Source organism: Hypanus sabinus, chromosome 5, assembly GCF_030144855.1.
Source record: "Hypanus sabinus isolate sHypSab1 chromosome 5, sHypSab1.hap1, whole genome shotgun sequence".
In the NCBI taxonomy this organism is placed as follows: Eukaryota; Metazoa; Chordata; class Chondrichthyes; order Myliobatiformes; family Dasyatidae; genus Hypanus; species Hypanus sabinus.
Window position 1 is genome coordinate 2,888,043 of NC_082710.1, and position 16,349 is coordinate 2,904,391.

Genomic DNA, 16,349 nt, shown 5'->3' on the forward strand with positions numbered 1-16,349 from the left:
CTTCCTCAACTCTGTTTTAAATAACAGACCTTATTCTCAATCCATGCCCTCTGGTACTGGACTCTCCCAACATCTGGAACATATTACCTGCCTCAATCCTATCAAATCCTTTAATTATCTTAAACGTTTCAATCAGATCCCCTCTCAATCTCCTCAATTCCAGCGTGTACAAGCCCAATCTCTCCAATCTCTCTGCATAAGACAGCCCTGCCATCCCAGGAATCAACCTAGTGAATCTACGCTGCACTTCCTCAATTGCCAGAATGTCCTTCCTTAAACCTGGAGACCAAAACTGTACACAATATTCCAGGTGTGGTCTCACCAGGGCCCTGTACAAATGCAAAAGAACATCCTTGCTCTTGTATTCAATTCCCCTTGTAACAAAGGCCAACATTCCATTTGCCCTCTTCACTGCCTGTTGCACTTGCTCATTCACCTTCATTGACTGGTGAACTAGGACTCCTAGGTCTCTTTGCATTTCTCCCTTACCTAACTCGACACCATTCAGACAATACTCTGCCCTCATGTTCCTGCTTCCAAAGTGGATAACTTCGCATTTATTCACATTGAATGACATCTGCCAAGTATCTACCCACTCACTCAGCCTATCCAAGTCTCCCTGTATTCTCCTAACGTCCTCTTCGCATGTCACACTGCCACCCAGTTTCGTATTGTCAGCAAACTTGCTGATATAGTTTTCAATGCCCTCATCTAAATCATTGACATAAATCGTAAAGAGCTGTGGTCCCAATACAGAGCCCTGTGGTACCCCACTAGTCACCTCCAGCCATTCACTGCTACCCTTTGCTTTCTATCTGCTTTCTGCTTTCTATCTAATTATAGAATAATTAAATCTTGCCCAAGCTCCACAAACCTGACTGTCCAGGAAGGCCTATTGTTTCGGCCTGGTTCTGCCCCACCGAACTCAAGTCTGCATACCTGGACTCCATTTTATTCTCTATTTATCTTAGCATTAATTTCAAGAGGACCGGAATATAAAAGTAAGGATGTAATGCTGAGGCTTTATATTCCCCTTACTCCTCTTCCCTCTTCTTCAATACCCCACTCTGGCCCCTTACCTCTTCTTCTCACCTGCTTATCACCTCCCCTGGTGACCCTTTTCCTCCCCTTTCTCCAATGGACTATTTACCTCTCTATTAGATTCCTCCTTCTTCAGGTCTTTGCCTTTTCCTCTCATCACCTCCCAGCTTCTTATTTCACCCCCCTCCCCCACCCACCTGCCCTCACTTAAAATAAAGAGAATGATGTTTCAGACTTGGGCCTCTCATCAGGTCCTGATGAAGGTTCTTGGCTCAAAACATTTATTCCTCTCCATAAATGCTGCCTGTCCTGCTGAGTACCTCCAGCATTTTGTGGGTGTTACTCCAGATTTCCAGCATCGGCACAATCTCCTGTAATAACAATATTGGTTATGTTTGCTTTAATCATCAAAACATGGAGGAACCATCATAAACTTTTACAACTCCTGATGACCTTGTGATTTCAGTCTCTGAGGAAGATGTGTGAACAGCTTTCAGGTGGGTAACCCATGATAAGTATTCAGTCCAGATGGGGTATCTGGCAAAGTATTAACAACCTTTGTTATCAACTGGCTAGAGTGTTCACTGAGATCATTAACCTCTTGCTTTGTCAGTCTGAGGTACCCACCTGCTTCATGCAGGCTTCAATTATACTGGAGCTGAAGAAGAACCTGGTAACCTGACTCAATGACTATCGTCCAGCAGCACCTACAGTACATCCACATTGACGTGTCTGTTTGAGACATATCAACTCCTGTCTGAGAAGCGACTTGGATCTGCTTCAATTTGTCTACTGGCACAACAGGTTCACAGTAAATGCCATCTCATTGATTTTTCACTCAACCCTGGATCATCTAGACGGCAAAGGTGCCACATCAGGCTGCTGTTTATCAACTACAGCTCGGCATTCAATACTATCACCCCCTCAAAACTAATAAGCTTCAAGACCTTGGCCTCAGTACCTCTGTGTGCAATTGGATCCTCAATTTCCGCACTTGCAGACTCCAATCAGTTCAGATTGGCAATAACATCTCCTCCACAATCTCCATCAGTACAGGTACACCACAAGGCTGTGGGCTTAGCCCCCTCTCTACTCATTTACACTGATGGCTGTGTGGCTAAACAGAGCTCCAATGCCATATTTAAATTTGCTGATGACACCACAGGGCGAGTCAAAGATGGTGATGAATCAGCATATAGGAGGGAGATTGAAAATCTGGCTGAATGATGTCATAATAATAACAATCTCTTACTCGATGGCAACAAGATCGAGGGTGATTATTGACTTCAGGAGGAGGAAACCAGAGGTCCATGAGCCATTCCTCATCGGGAGATCAGAAGTGGGGAGGGTCAGCAACTTTAAATTCCTTGTTGTTATCATCTCAGAGAATCTGTCCTGTGCCTAGCACAAAGAAAGCACCTCTACTTCCTTAGAAGTTTGCAGAGATTCAGCATGACATCTAATAATTTGACAAACTTCTATAGATGTGTGGTGGAAAGTATATTAATGGGCTACATCACAGCCTGGCATGGAGACACCAAAGCCCTTGAATGGAAAACCCTTCAAAAGTTAGTGGATACAGCCCAGTCCATCTTGAGTAAAGCCCTCCCTATCATTGAGCACATCTACATGAAGCATTGTCACAGGAAAGCAGCATCCATCATCAGGGACCCCCAACACCCAGGTCATGCACTCTTCTCACTGCTGCCATCAGGAAGAAGGTACAAGAGCATCAGGAGTCAACGCCACCAGATTCAGGAACAATTATTACCACTGAACCATCAGGTTTTTGAAGCAGAGGGGGTAACTTCACTCACCCCATCACTGAAGTGTTTCCAAAACCTATGGACTGTCTTTCAAAGGCTCTTCCTCTCTTATTCTTGCTATTTGTTGCTTATTTAAGTTCAAAGTTCAAAGTAAATATATGATCAAAGTACATAGATGTTACATGTACAACCCTGAAATTCATTTTCTTGTGGGCATACTCAATAAATCTATAGAATAATATCCATAGCAGAATCAATGAAAGACACCTCAACGAGGGCATTCAACCAGAAGAGAACAAACTATACAAATACAAAAAGAAGAAATAATAATAATAGCTAAATAAGCAATAAATATTGAGAACATGAGATGAAGAGCCCTTCAAAATGAGACTATTGGTTGCTGGAACATTTCACAAATTGGATTTATTAACTTTTATTTTTCCTCATCTCAAGCTGGTAAAACCTGAGGTACGGGCATAGCCAAGCACACTCATTTGTCTTATTATGAAGTTTTCCATGTATCGTGTGTCACGCAGGTGAGAAACTGCTAGAAAATTCAGCAGTCTAATGAACAAGGAGGCAATTAAAAGAGAGAGAGGACTCTGACTTGGTTTTGGTAACACTTTTAATTGTGACCTTCAGAGAGACAGTACGGCACTAGTTGAGACACGAGCTGGGAAGTCACCATGGTAACAGCTCAGAGCGGTTGTGTTAACAGATGGCTGGAATTTCGAATGGATTATAAAAAGTTGAGGCTGTTGGTCTAATAATGGCAGAAGAGACACGACACGGGAGAACTGCAGAAGCTACCCGAGAAACCACTGGTGGAGTTTAAGACCACCACGAGGTTGGAGGCCACAGACCGATTAATTTCGACCCATGATTACCAGTGCGGGTAAGAGCTTGCCTGTGGGGGTCTGCTGGTGGTGAACCCGTGCCGTGGGTTAGTAGACCGTTCCCTAGGAGGGGCTCTGTCCATCTGTGTCTGTGTGGTGTTCACATGAAGTGACTCTAAAGACTTACGAAGCAAGAACAACTAAAGCTGCCAACGTAAACATCAACTCAATTAACTCTCTCCATCAATTCAACTTGAGGCAACACAAAGTGAACTGAACTGCTTAAGCTTACCTGACACCGGAAGACTGATATCTACCTCCGGGACTATTATCTTTGTATCCACACACACACATTTACGGAGATATATAAAAAATAGTTTATAACCTATATCGTATTATCTGGGTTTAATGATATTAATTCATAGTAATAATAAATATAGTCTTAATTTATAGGAAACCAGACTCCAGGTGTGTTCCATTGCTGCTGGTCCTTTTCAACTTGTCACGGGATTCGTGACACATGTCATGTCAGTCTCAAGTTCCATTACTTGGTAATGTACGCGCATTATGAATGTGTTTAATTCTAATAACCATTTCATGTGTGTCTTTCTTAACTGCATCTGGGATCATCTAGGATCGAATGGTGGTGCAGACTCGATGGGTTGAATGGCCTAATTCTGCTCCTATGTGTATGGTCCTATGGGAGCAAACCCTAAGGGAAAACTTCAGAGCTGGAGTCCCAAAGGCAGTTCTATGTTGAGTTCAATGTTGACAGGCAACTCCAGCAATGCTGCTGGCACCAAACTGTATCGGTCTCTGCCATTCCTTTGGGTTCCTCAGATATGTGGAGAGGGGATGGTTGCTACATGGCAGCAGCTTGTTCTTCATTTCATACTGCTGAGGCTTGTGTATCTAGGCAGCTAGGCTGAACTTCCATGGTTGACCTGACTGATAGAGGCCTCACTGCACATGTCCTTTAATAATAAATTTACTTTGAACTTTAAAAGTGTTCTGAATGCAAACATTTATTATTTTTCTTTCTTATAACTGTGGTGATTGATTCTTGCACTAAAGGCACAATTATCTCAGAATGCTGATAAAGTTGAAATAATTGAAAATATTCGATTTTAGAAGATTCGCCTGAAAGCGATTTACCTATTTAAATATGCATGTTTATTCTACTCCTTGTGTGATTCAAAGTTAATATTTTCTGTTTTTCACCTTTAGGATTGGTTGAAGGAACAAATTTATTCTCATGGTTTTCCACATGAAAGTATGACAACACAGAGGCCTAGTCATCTTGTTTTGCATGGGGTTCGGCAGCATTTGATGTTTAATCCTTTGCATATCTTCAACCATATTGGCTCCATGAACTTTAACCAGGTAAAGATATAAAATAATTATTGGAAAGTGATATACTCTACACAAGGGTTATTGATTTGTTTTATTGTTTATATAGAAAACGTTAGTTTTCTTGTTTCCTATTGTTAGAGACATAACCAAAACAGGATGTCCCACCCAATGTTTGCTCCGTTCCCTTGTATCTTTTTCCCGATGTCTCTTGAGACAGTAGCTCTCCGTTCTTACTGTTTCATAGTTATATGTGATCATGCTCAATGAATAATAGCAACATTCAGTTTTGGCTATTATTTGAAATATTGAACTGGGGGGGTGGAGTTTCAAGATGGCGACGTAAACATCTGCCTTTTAGGCGCTCTTCATTTTTTCAACTATAATCACCCTTTAATCAAATCTTTTCGAATTTAATCACATGGGTTGATACTTTCGATTAACTTTTTTTTCTTCCTAAAACAATATTTGATCTAATCTTGTCAAACTTAAAATGGCTACAAGCAAGAAATCGTCTAAGGATCCTTTATCCATCGACGCAATTTCTAGTCTTTTGGACGTTAAACTGGATGCTAAACTTGCGGGTCTGGAAGGCAGATTAGATGGTAAGTTGGGAAGTAGACTGACAAGTTTGGAAAATAAGCTTACCAGGAAAATATCTGAACTTGAAGAAGTTGATAGATCGCTTGAAACTAAGCTTCAATCGCAGGCATCAGATATTCAGCGGCATGAAGATAAGATCGCGACTCTTGAAAAATCAATTTGTGAAAAAGTACGTACAATTGAAGCACTGGAGAAGAAGGTAGAGTCGAATGCTAAAACTATGGATCAGTATAAGTTTAAAATTACTGATCTCGAAAATCGATCTCGCAGACAGAATTTGCGTATCATCGGGTTTCCCGAAAAAGTTGAGTCCGGTGATTTAACTGAATTTTTCTCTAAATTACTATGGGAAACTTTCAGTGCTGAAGATTTGCAATCTAAACCTGTTATCGACCGCGCTTACAGAGTTGCGAGATTTTCGGCTCTGTCTGGTAAACCACGAGCGGTGATTGTTCGCCTTCATTATCCTCGGGAGAAAGAGCTTTTAATTCGATTAGCTCGTGAAAAAGGTATGATTTCTTACAACACTAACACATTTCGAATTGTTGAAGATTATTCATACGATGTAATGAGATCGAGAATCGCTTTTAAACCAGTGATGGCAGAGATTCACTCGATTGGACTTAAACAAGCTTTAATGTATCCAGCGAAGCTTAGAATTATGCTGAACGACAACAGTCAGCAATTTTTCAACACTCCGGAAGAAGAGAAGAAATTTGTTGAAGAATATAGATCTTCTAGTGCAACTTGAACTATGTGTCATGTTGAAGATTTTTCGGAGAGAGGATGCCATCTCATTTTAATTAACCTACGAAGCTGGGTTATAACTTCTTATCCTGATCTACGGGTCTGGTTCTTTTTTTTTACTATCATTATTGTTTTATTGATGCTCTTTTAATTTTTATAATATTTTTTTTATTCTTTTTTCTTTTTCAGATATACACATTTATATTTTGTAATAATGATTTATTTTTTTCAAGATGTCATTTCTTCCCATAAGACTTTGTTTTCTGTAAGCATTTTTTTGTTTGCCTGTACTTAGAAATGGGACGAATGTTTTGAATTTTTTAGTCTTTTTTTTATATATTGTAGTGTCTATTAAATCTTTTTTTAATCCTATTTTGATAACTTTTTTTTAATTAAACTTTTTTAACAGACTGCTGAATTTACAGTTATATTTTGTAAGATGGCTTTTTCAAAATGTCGTTTCTTCTTCCCATAAGTCTTTGCTTCTGAAACGTCATCTTTCTTGTATTTGAATATGGAATTTTTTTTTAAAGGTATATTACACTTTTAAATTTTAATGTTTATACTTTTTTTATTAATGATTGTTTGTTTTATTATATTAGTTTTTTCATTCTGATTGATATATATTTTCTTTTTGCAACCCTATATTTAAATCTGGGTATTATATAGTTTTTTTAAATCTTTTTATGGAGCTGCCATCTTGAAATGGGGGTAAGGTTAGTGTTAGATTATGCGCCTGCCGCTTGGCTTTCCTTCGAAGGGTGGGGGGAGGGGGGAGGGATCTTTTTTCACGCTTTTGCGTTTTATATTTTTGCTTTTAGTTTATGGGCCGACTTTAAATTATTAATATTGTTTGAGGTGTCATGTTCTCCGGTTGCTCCTGAATCTATTTTCCTTCTTCCTGAATTATGGGTTATGTGTCTTTTTAACCTATTATGATATACACAATTAATATTGGCATGATGGATAAATCTATTAACTGTATCTCTTGGAATACTAATGGTTTAAATCATCCGATTAAACGTAAAAAAATATTTAAAGTATTCCATAGATTGAACGCTAATATTATTTTTGCACAGGAGACCCATATTAGGAGGGAGGATAATCAACGTTTTTTTAGGTTCTGGAAGGGTCAACAATTTCACTCGAATTGTACCGCCAAAATTATAGACCCCTCAATTTTGTTTACACATCATGAAATTATTTCTGATCCACAGGGCAGATTTTTGTTGATAACTGGTTCACTTTTTAATCGAAAAGTGGTTCTAGTTAATATTTATGCTCCAAACTTTGACTGCCCTGAATTTTTTAAACGTTTATTTACTTCCCTTCCTAATCTAAATGAATATATGTAGATAATGGGTGGAGATTTTAATTGCTGTTTGAATCCTTCGATGGATAGATCTAAATCTATCCGAACTGTTCCGAATACATCAGCCTTACTTATTAATTCTTTTATGGTTGATTCGGGAATTACAGAAATATGGCGGTTTTTGAACCCTAAAGATAAAGAATTTTCATTTTTTTCACATGTATATCATAGTTATTCTAGAATTGATTATTTCCTTATTGATCATCGGTTACTAACGGATGTTATTGATTGTAAATATGATTCTATTACTATTTCGGATCATGCACCTTTGAAGTTATCTATTAAGATTTCGGACTTTTCCAATAATGTTAGATCTTGGAGACTTAACGCTACTCTGCTTCAAGACCCAGAATTTGTCACCTACATAAAACAGCAAATTGACTTGTTTTTCTCAACAAACTATACTGAAGAAATTGACAGAGCAATACTTTGGGACTCTTTCAAGGCTTTTATCCGTGGACAAATTATCTCATATTCCGCTGGTAAAAGGAAACAAAGATATTTAGATATTGCTTTATTAGTGGATAAAATTAAGGAAATTGATAAGATTTATTCCATGACTCCTACCATAGAACTTTATAAGAAGAGAGTTGAGCTTCAAATGGAACATAGCTTATTATTATCTTCTTCAATTGAAAATCAATTAATTAGGACCAGGGCTCAATTCTATATTCACAGTGATCAAACTGGTAAACTGTTAGCTAATCAATTAAAAGCTATTTCAACTAAGCGACAAATTATTAAAATTCGTAAACAAGACGGTAATTTAACTACTGATCATAAAGAAATCAATAACACTTTTCAAGATTTTTATAAATCTTTATATCAATCAGAATTTGATGGTGACCTGTCCATGATGGATAATTTTTTTAACAATTTGAATATTCCTAAACTGATAGGTGAAGATCGTAGCTTGTTTGATGCTCCTATCTCTATGGCTGAAATAGGTGAGGCTATCTCATCAATGATTTCAGGGAAAGCTCCTGGCCCTGATGGTTATATTGTAGAATTTTTCAAAACTTTTTCTTCTTTGCTTTCCCCTTGGTTATGTGAAATCTTTAATGATGCGTTTGCTAAGAAGAGATTACCTCAATCTTTTTATGAAGCTACTATCTCTCTAATTCTTAAAAAAGATAAAGATCCTACTTTATGTACATCTTATCGCCCTATATTATTATTAAATGTAGATTCTAAGATTCTTACAAAAATTTTAGCCATTAGATTAGAAAAGGTACTATCACAGATTATTTCAGAAGATCAAACTGGTTTCATTAAGAATCGGTATTCTTTTTTTAATGTTAGAAAATTGATTAATATAATTTATACTTCATCACCCACAGTCCCAGAATGTGTTATCTCATTAGATGCTGAAAAAGCTTTTGATAGCGTTGAATGGACATACTTATTTAATGCATTGAAAAATTTTAATTTTAGTCCTAATTTTATATCATGGATTAAATTAATATATTATAAACCTGTTGCTTCTGTTCTTGCAAATAATTATAGATCCTCTTTTTTTCAATTATCTCGTGGTACGAGACAAGGTTGTCCTTTAAGTCCTTTATTATTTAATATTGCATTAGAACCTTTAGCCATTGCTATTCGTGAATCTCCTAATATTTTTGGTATTACCCGTAATGAGAAGTTATACAAATTATCACTTTATGCTGATGGCTTGCTGTTATATATTTCTGATCCTGATAGGTCTATTCCCGCTATTTTATCCTTGTTGGCTCAATTTGGTAGTTTTTCTGGTTATAAATTAAACTTAGATAAGAGTGAATTATTCCCCTTAAACGCGCAAACTTTTTTGAATGACAGGATTCCATTTAAAGTTGTTACTGATAATTTTATCTATTTAGGTATAAAAATTACCAAGAAATATAAAGATTTATTTAGGCTGAATTTTTTACCTATGCTTCATCAAATTCAACACCTTACTGCAAGATGGTCTCCCTTATTCCTATCATTAGTTGGTTGGATTAATGCTATTAAAATGATGATTTTACCGAAATTTTTATATTTGTTTCAAGCCTTACCAATTTTTATTCCTAAATCTTTTTTTGACAACATTGATTCAAAAATTTCCTCATTTGTGTGGCAAAATAAAAACCCCAGTTTAAGTAAAAGGCAATTACAAAAATCTAAAAAAGATGGTGGTTTAGCTTTACCTAACTTTAGATTTTACTATTGGGCGAATAATATTCGTAACCTAACGTATTGGAAATTAGATTTGGACTCATCATTGTGTCCACAGTGGGTAAATTTGGAATGCAATGAGGTAAAGGGATATCCTCTATTCTCTGTTCTTGGTTCTTTTCTTCCTGCTGATTTAGTTAAATTCAATAAACAGATATCTAATCCTGTTATCAAGCATACATTACGAATTTGGTTTCAATTTCGTAAATTTTTTACTCTGAAAAACTTTGTTCTTGATAGCCCTATTTTATTTAATTTTTTTTTTCAAACCTTCCTTGACAGATCAAGCTTTTAGCATATGGAAAAGGAAAGGTATAAAATGTTTTCGTGATCTTTTTTTTGAAGGTACTTTGATGTCTTTTGACCAACTTTCCAATAAATTTAAAATACCTAAATCTAATTTTTTCAGATATTTACAAATCAGAAATTTTTTACATAAAGTTTTACCATCTTTTCCCAATTCAACTTCAACAGATTTCTCAGATTTAATTTTTACCTTAAATCCTTGTCAGAAGGGATTAGTAGCTTTTATTTATAATATGATTATGAAGGTACAACCAGAGATATCTGATAGAATTAAACAACAATGGGAAAAAGAACTTCGATACAATATATCAACAGATAAATGGGAAAAAATTTACAAATGGTTAATTCTTCTTCTATATGTGCTAAACATGCTTTAATACAATTTAAAATTGTACATAGAGCTTATATGTCTAAAGATAAACTTGCTCGATTTTATTCTCATATTAACCCTCAATGTGACAGATGTCATTCAGAAGTGGCTTCATTGACCCACATGTTTTGGTCATGTCCCACTTTACATAACTATTGGAAGGACATATTTGTTACCATTTCCTCAATTTGGAACATCGATTTACAACCTCATTTTTTTACTGCAATTTTTGGTATACCAAATGAGGATGGTAATCAGTTTTCTCCTTCAATCAGACGAATGATTGCTTTTGTAACATTAATGGCCAGAAGGTCTATATTACAAAATTGGAAAGAAGTAAATCCTCCTACCACGTCTCAGTGGCTTTTTCAAGCTATTTCTTATCTGAGTTTGGAAAAAATTAGAAGCACTATTTTTGACTCATCAATTAAATTTGAAGAAACTTGGGGACCGTTCATTCGACATTTTCATATGAATTAATTTGGCCCTTTCCAGACCTTCTCTCTGCTTATTCTTGTTCAGGTATGGAGTTCCGGAGTTCTTTGGCACTATCATATACTTACAAACTGTTATTATTGCCCATGTTAGTTTAGTTTAGTGTTTTTTTTTCCATATATATTCTCTTTTATGTATTTTCAAATTTTTTTTTCTTTTTCTTTTGACGATTATTTTTGCTTTTTTTCATATATAATTATATAGACTCGATTAATGTACTTTTTTTTGTTGATGTTCAATAGGATATTATTATCTTATTATTAATGTAATTTCAAGTCTATTGTATTCATAACCTATTCATTATTATGTTATGTTTTTTTATATTTATCTGAAACTCAATAAAAAGATTGAAAGAGAAAAGAAATATTGAACTAGAGACTTTGTAAATTGTCTCTTTATTACACCCAATAAATTATCTGCTTTTATGGCTGATTTTGTGATTTTAGCTTTTCCCAAATTAAGTTTTAAAACTTACATGTATGACATGTTATCTCATAAATGAGACTTTTACTAAAGTGGTCACGCCCAGAGTGCAGCTTTAGGCAGTAGATGGCTGACTGCCAGGAGAAGTGAAAGGAGTAAGCAGTCAGTGTCAAGTTCCCCTGTGACCATTCTCTTCAGCAACAATTACACCATTTCGGATACTGCTGGGGAAGATGATCTTTCACAGCACAGAAGCAGGCCAGTGTGGCCTGCTCTGAGGTTCAGCAGGGAAGGGTAAAGTCCGGCACAACAGTAGTGATATGAAGCTCAGAAGTAAAAGCTAGGATGGTGCGTCCAGGATATCTTAGAGTGGCTGCAGAGGATTCGAAGTAAGGCGGGTGAGCAGCCAGAAGTCGTAGAGCACATTGGCACCAATGACTTTGGTAGAAAAGGGGAAGAGGTCACAGTGAGTATAGGGAGTTAGGGAAGAAGATGAAAAGCAGAATCTCCTAGGTAGTAATCTTTGGATTACTCCCAGTACCAAGTGTTAGTCAGGGCAGGAAAAGGATAATGGTACAGATGAATGAGTGGCTGAGGAATTGGTTCTTGGGGCAGGGTTTCAGATTCCTGGATCATATTAGGATTTCTTCTGGGGAAGGTATAACCTATATATAAAGGACATTTTACACCTGAACCCAAGGGGGGACCAACATTCTTGTGGGAAGGTTTGCTAGTGCTGTTGGGGAGGGTTTAAACTATGTTGGCAAAGGAACAGAAACTGAGTGTTAAGACTGAGGAAGGGGCAATTGAATACAAGTAAATGCAGTGCGTAGTGATGATAGGGGGAAATTGCAATCAGTGGGATGAGTTGAAGTGTAACATGGGCCAAATCAAAAGGAGTAATGAATACAGGTCTGAAGGTGTTATGTTACAATAGTCAACGGGAATTTCAATGTACAGGTAAATTAGGAAAATCAGTTTGGTTTTGGCTGGATCTCGAGAGAGGGGTTTGGTAGAATACAGTTGGCCCTCCTTATCCACGAGGAATTGGTTCCGGGACCCCTCACGGATACCAAAAATCGCTGATGCTCAAGTCCCTTATTCAACCTGTCTTAATGCGGTGTTCCTTAGGACCCAGCAGAATCCCAGACCCTATTTAACCTGTCTCAGTGTGGTGGACATTAGGACCCGGCGGTAGAGCTCTGAATCCGCAGTGTTTCTGTTCATGAAAATAGTCATGATCATGATTGAAAATAAAGTGGAAATAATAAAGCGATCGGAAAGAGGTGAAACGCCATCGGTCATTTGAAAAGCGTTAGGCTACATTGGTCAACGATCGGAACAATTTTAAAGGATAATGTGAGAAAGGCACTGCCCCAATGAAAGCTACAATTACTACTAAGCAATGCAGTGGTTTAGTTATTGGGTTTTGGGGTTTTGGGTTTTTGATCCTCCACATCAACTCGGCACGGTGGAAAGCGCACTCGGGAGCGATCTGTCACTGGATCGAACTCAGGAACTTACGAATTCCGTTCCTGAGCTTGGCACTGAAACATACGTCCTTAGGTGCTTTATATGCATAAAAAGATTATACTAAGACAGATGTTTGACTAACTGACGCTAAATAATACTGAATGTACCTGTTCTGACTTACTTAGTAAAAGAACTTCCAATTTTTTTCAATCCCGATCCACGATAACCCGTGCACAACCTCCCATATACTTTAAATCATCTCTAGATTACTTATAATACCTAATACAATATAAATGCTGTGTAAAATAGTTGTTATACTGCATCGTTTAAGGAATAATGACAAGGAAAAAAGTCTCTATATGCTCAAACAACAAGTGCTGGAAGAGCACTTCCGGCTTTTCGCAATTCGTGGTTGGTTGAATTCGCGCATGGGGATTTCGCGGATAAGGAGGGCCGACTGTACCTACTATGAGATGGCTTTTTAGAGCAGCTTGTGATTGAGCCCACCAGTAGAAATGCAATTGTGCATTGAGTGTTGAACCAGATTTGACTAGGGAGTTTAAGGTAAAGGAACCCTTTGGTAACAGTGATCATAATGTAAAAGGAATCTTAAGAAAGAGATTAGAAAAGCTAAAAGAAGATACGAGGTTGGTTTGGCAAATAAGGTGAAAGTAAATCCAAAAGGTTTCTACAGTTATATTAAAAGCAAGAGGATAGTGAGGGATAAAATTGGCCCCTTAGAGAATCAGAGTGGTCAGCTATGTGTGGAGCCGAGGGAGATGGGAGAGATTTTGAACGATTTCTTCTCTTCGTTATTCACTAAGGAGAAGGATATTGAATTGTGTAAGGTGTGGGAAACAAGTAAGGAAGTCATGGAACCTATGACGATTAAGGAGGTGGAAGTACTGGCGCTTTTAAGAAATTTAAAAGTGGATAAATCTCCGGGTCCTGAGAGGATATTCCCCAGGACCTTGAGGGAAGTTTGTGTAGAAATAGCAGGAGCTCTGACGGAGATCTTTAAGATGTCATTAGAAACGGGGATTGTGGCGGAGGATTGGCGTATTGCTCACGTGGTTCCATTGTTTAAAAAGGGTTCTAGAAGTAAGCCTAGCAATTATAGACCTGTCAGTTTGACATCAGTGGTGGGTAAATTAATGGAAAGTATTCTTAGAGATAGTATTTATAATTATCTGGATAGACAAGATCTGATTAGGAGTAGCCAGCATGGATTTGTGCGTGGAAGGTCATGTTTGACAAACCTTATTGAATTTTTTGAAGAAGTTACGAGGAATATGGACGAGGGTAAGGCAGTGGATGTAGTCTATATGGACTTCAGCAAAGCCTTTGACAAAGTTCCACATGGAAGGTTAATTAAAAAGGTTTAGTCATTAGGTATTAATGCTGGAGTAATAAAATGGATTCAGCAGTGGCTAGATGGGAGATGCCAGAGAGTAGTGGTGGATAATTGTTTATCGGGATGGAGGCCGGTAACTAGCGGGGTGCCTCAGCGATCTGTTTTGGGCCCAATGTTGTTTGTAATATACATAAATGATCTGGATGATTGGGTGGTAAATTGGATTAGTAAGTATGCCGATGATACTAAGGTAGGAGGTGTTGTGGATAATGAGGTGGGTTTTCAAAGCTTGCAGGGAGATTTATGCCGGTTAGAAGAATGGGCTGAACGTTGGCAGATGGAGTTTAATGCTGAGAAGTGTGAGGTTCTACATTTTGGCAGGAATAATCCAAATAGAACATACAGGGTAAATGGTAGGGCATTGAGGAATGCAGAGTAACAGAGAGATCTAGGAATAACAGTGCATAGTTCCCTGAAGGTGGAGTCTCATGTAGATAAGGTGGTGAAGAAGGCTTTTGGAACGCTGGCCTTTATAAATCAAAGCATTGAGTACAGAAGTTGGAATGTAATGTTAAAATTGTACAAGGCATTGGTAAGGCCAAATTTAGAATATTGTGTGCAGTTCTGGTCACCGAATTATAGGAAAAATATCAATAAATTAGAGAGAGTGCAGAGACGATTTACTAGGATGTTACCTGGGTTTCAGCACTTAAGTTACAGAGAAAGGTTGAACAAGTTAGGTCTCTATTCATTGGAGCGTAGAAGGTTGAGGGGGGATTTGATCGAGGATTTAAAATTTTGAGAAGGATAGATAGAGTTGATGTGAATAGGCTGTTTCCATTGAGAGTAGGGGAGATTCAAACGAGAGGACATGATTTGAGAGTTAGGGGGCAGAAGGTTAAGGGAAACACGAGGGGGTATTTCTTTACTCAGAGAGTGATAGCTGTGTGGAATGAGCTTCCTGTAGAGGTAGTAGAGGCCAGTTCAGTTGTGTCATTTAAGGTAAAATTGGATAGGTATATGGACAGGAAATGAGTGGAGGGTTATGGGCTGAGTGCAGGTAGGTGGGACTAGGTGAGATTAAGAGTTCGGCACGGACTAGGAGGGCCGAGATGGCCTGTTTCCGTGCTGTGATTGTTATATGGTTATATGGTTATAAAGGAATTCACCATGCAGTTTGAGAGGGAGAAAATAAAGTCAGATGCATCAGCATTACAAAAGAGTGAAGGGAATTATAGAGGCATGAGAGAAGAGATGGCCAAAGTTGGAATAGGACACTAGCAGGGATGATGGGAGAACAGCAATGGCTGGAGTTTCTGAGAGCAATTTAGAAAGTGCAGGATAGATGCATTCCAAAGATGAAGCTGTATTCGAAAGGGAGGATGGGGTAGTTTTGGCTGACAAGGGGAGTTAAATATAGCACAAGAGGAAAAGAGAGGGCATATAATATACAACAATATAACAATTACAGCATGGAAACAGGCCATCTTGGCCCTTCTAGTACATGCCGAACACTTGCTCTCACCTAGTCCCACCTACCTGCACTCAGCCCATATCCGTCCATTCATTTCCTGTCCATATACCTATCCAATTTTTAAAAAGTATTTTTTATAGCAAAAGTTGGTGAGAAGTTAGGGGATTGGGAAGATTTTAAAAACAAAGACAAGGCAACTAAAGTTCAGGTTGACAGTGTTATTAAGAAGGTGTATGGTGTGTTGGCCTTCATCAACCATGGGACTGAGTTCAATAGCCATGAAGTAATATTACAGCTATATAAGATCTTAGTTAGATTCCACTTGGAGTACTGTGTTCAATTCTGGTCACCTCATTACAGGAAGGATGTGGATACTGTCGAGAGTGTAGAGGAGATTTACAAGGAAGTTGCCTGGATTTGGAGAGCATGTTCTATGAGAATAGATTGAGTGAACTTGGATTTTTCTCCATGGATCAACAGAGGATGAGAGGTGACCTGATAGGGGTGTATAAGATGATGAGAGGCATTGATCATGTGGCT

At 37.7% G+C, this 16,349-nt stretch overlaps 1 protein-coding gene across 4 annotated transcripts in view; it reads left to right on the forward strand.

Moving 5' to 3' along the window:
- Positions 1 to 16,349, forward strand: part of kiaa0825 (KIAA0825 ortholog) — a 341,406-nt gene that overhangs the window by 131,436 nt on the left and 193,621 nt on the right. For all 4 annotated transcript variants that reach the window (XM_059969307.1, XM_059969304.1, XM_059969306.1 and 1 more), the window contains one exon: positions 4,871 to 5,026. In XM_059969307.1, coding sequence (XP_059825290.1) covers positions 4,871 to 5,026 — 156 coding nt within the window. The remainder of the gene's footprint in view (positions 1 to 4,870; positions 5,027 to 16,349) is intronic.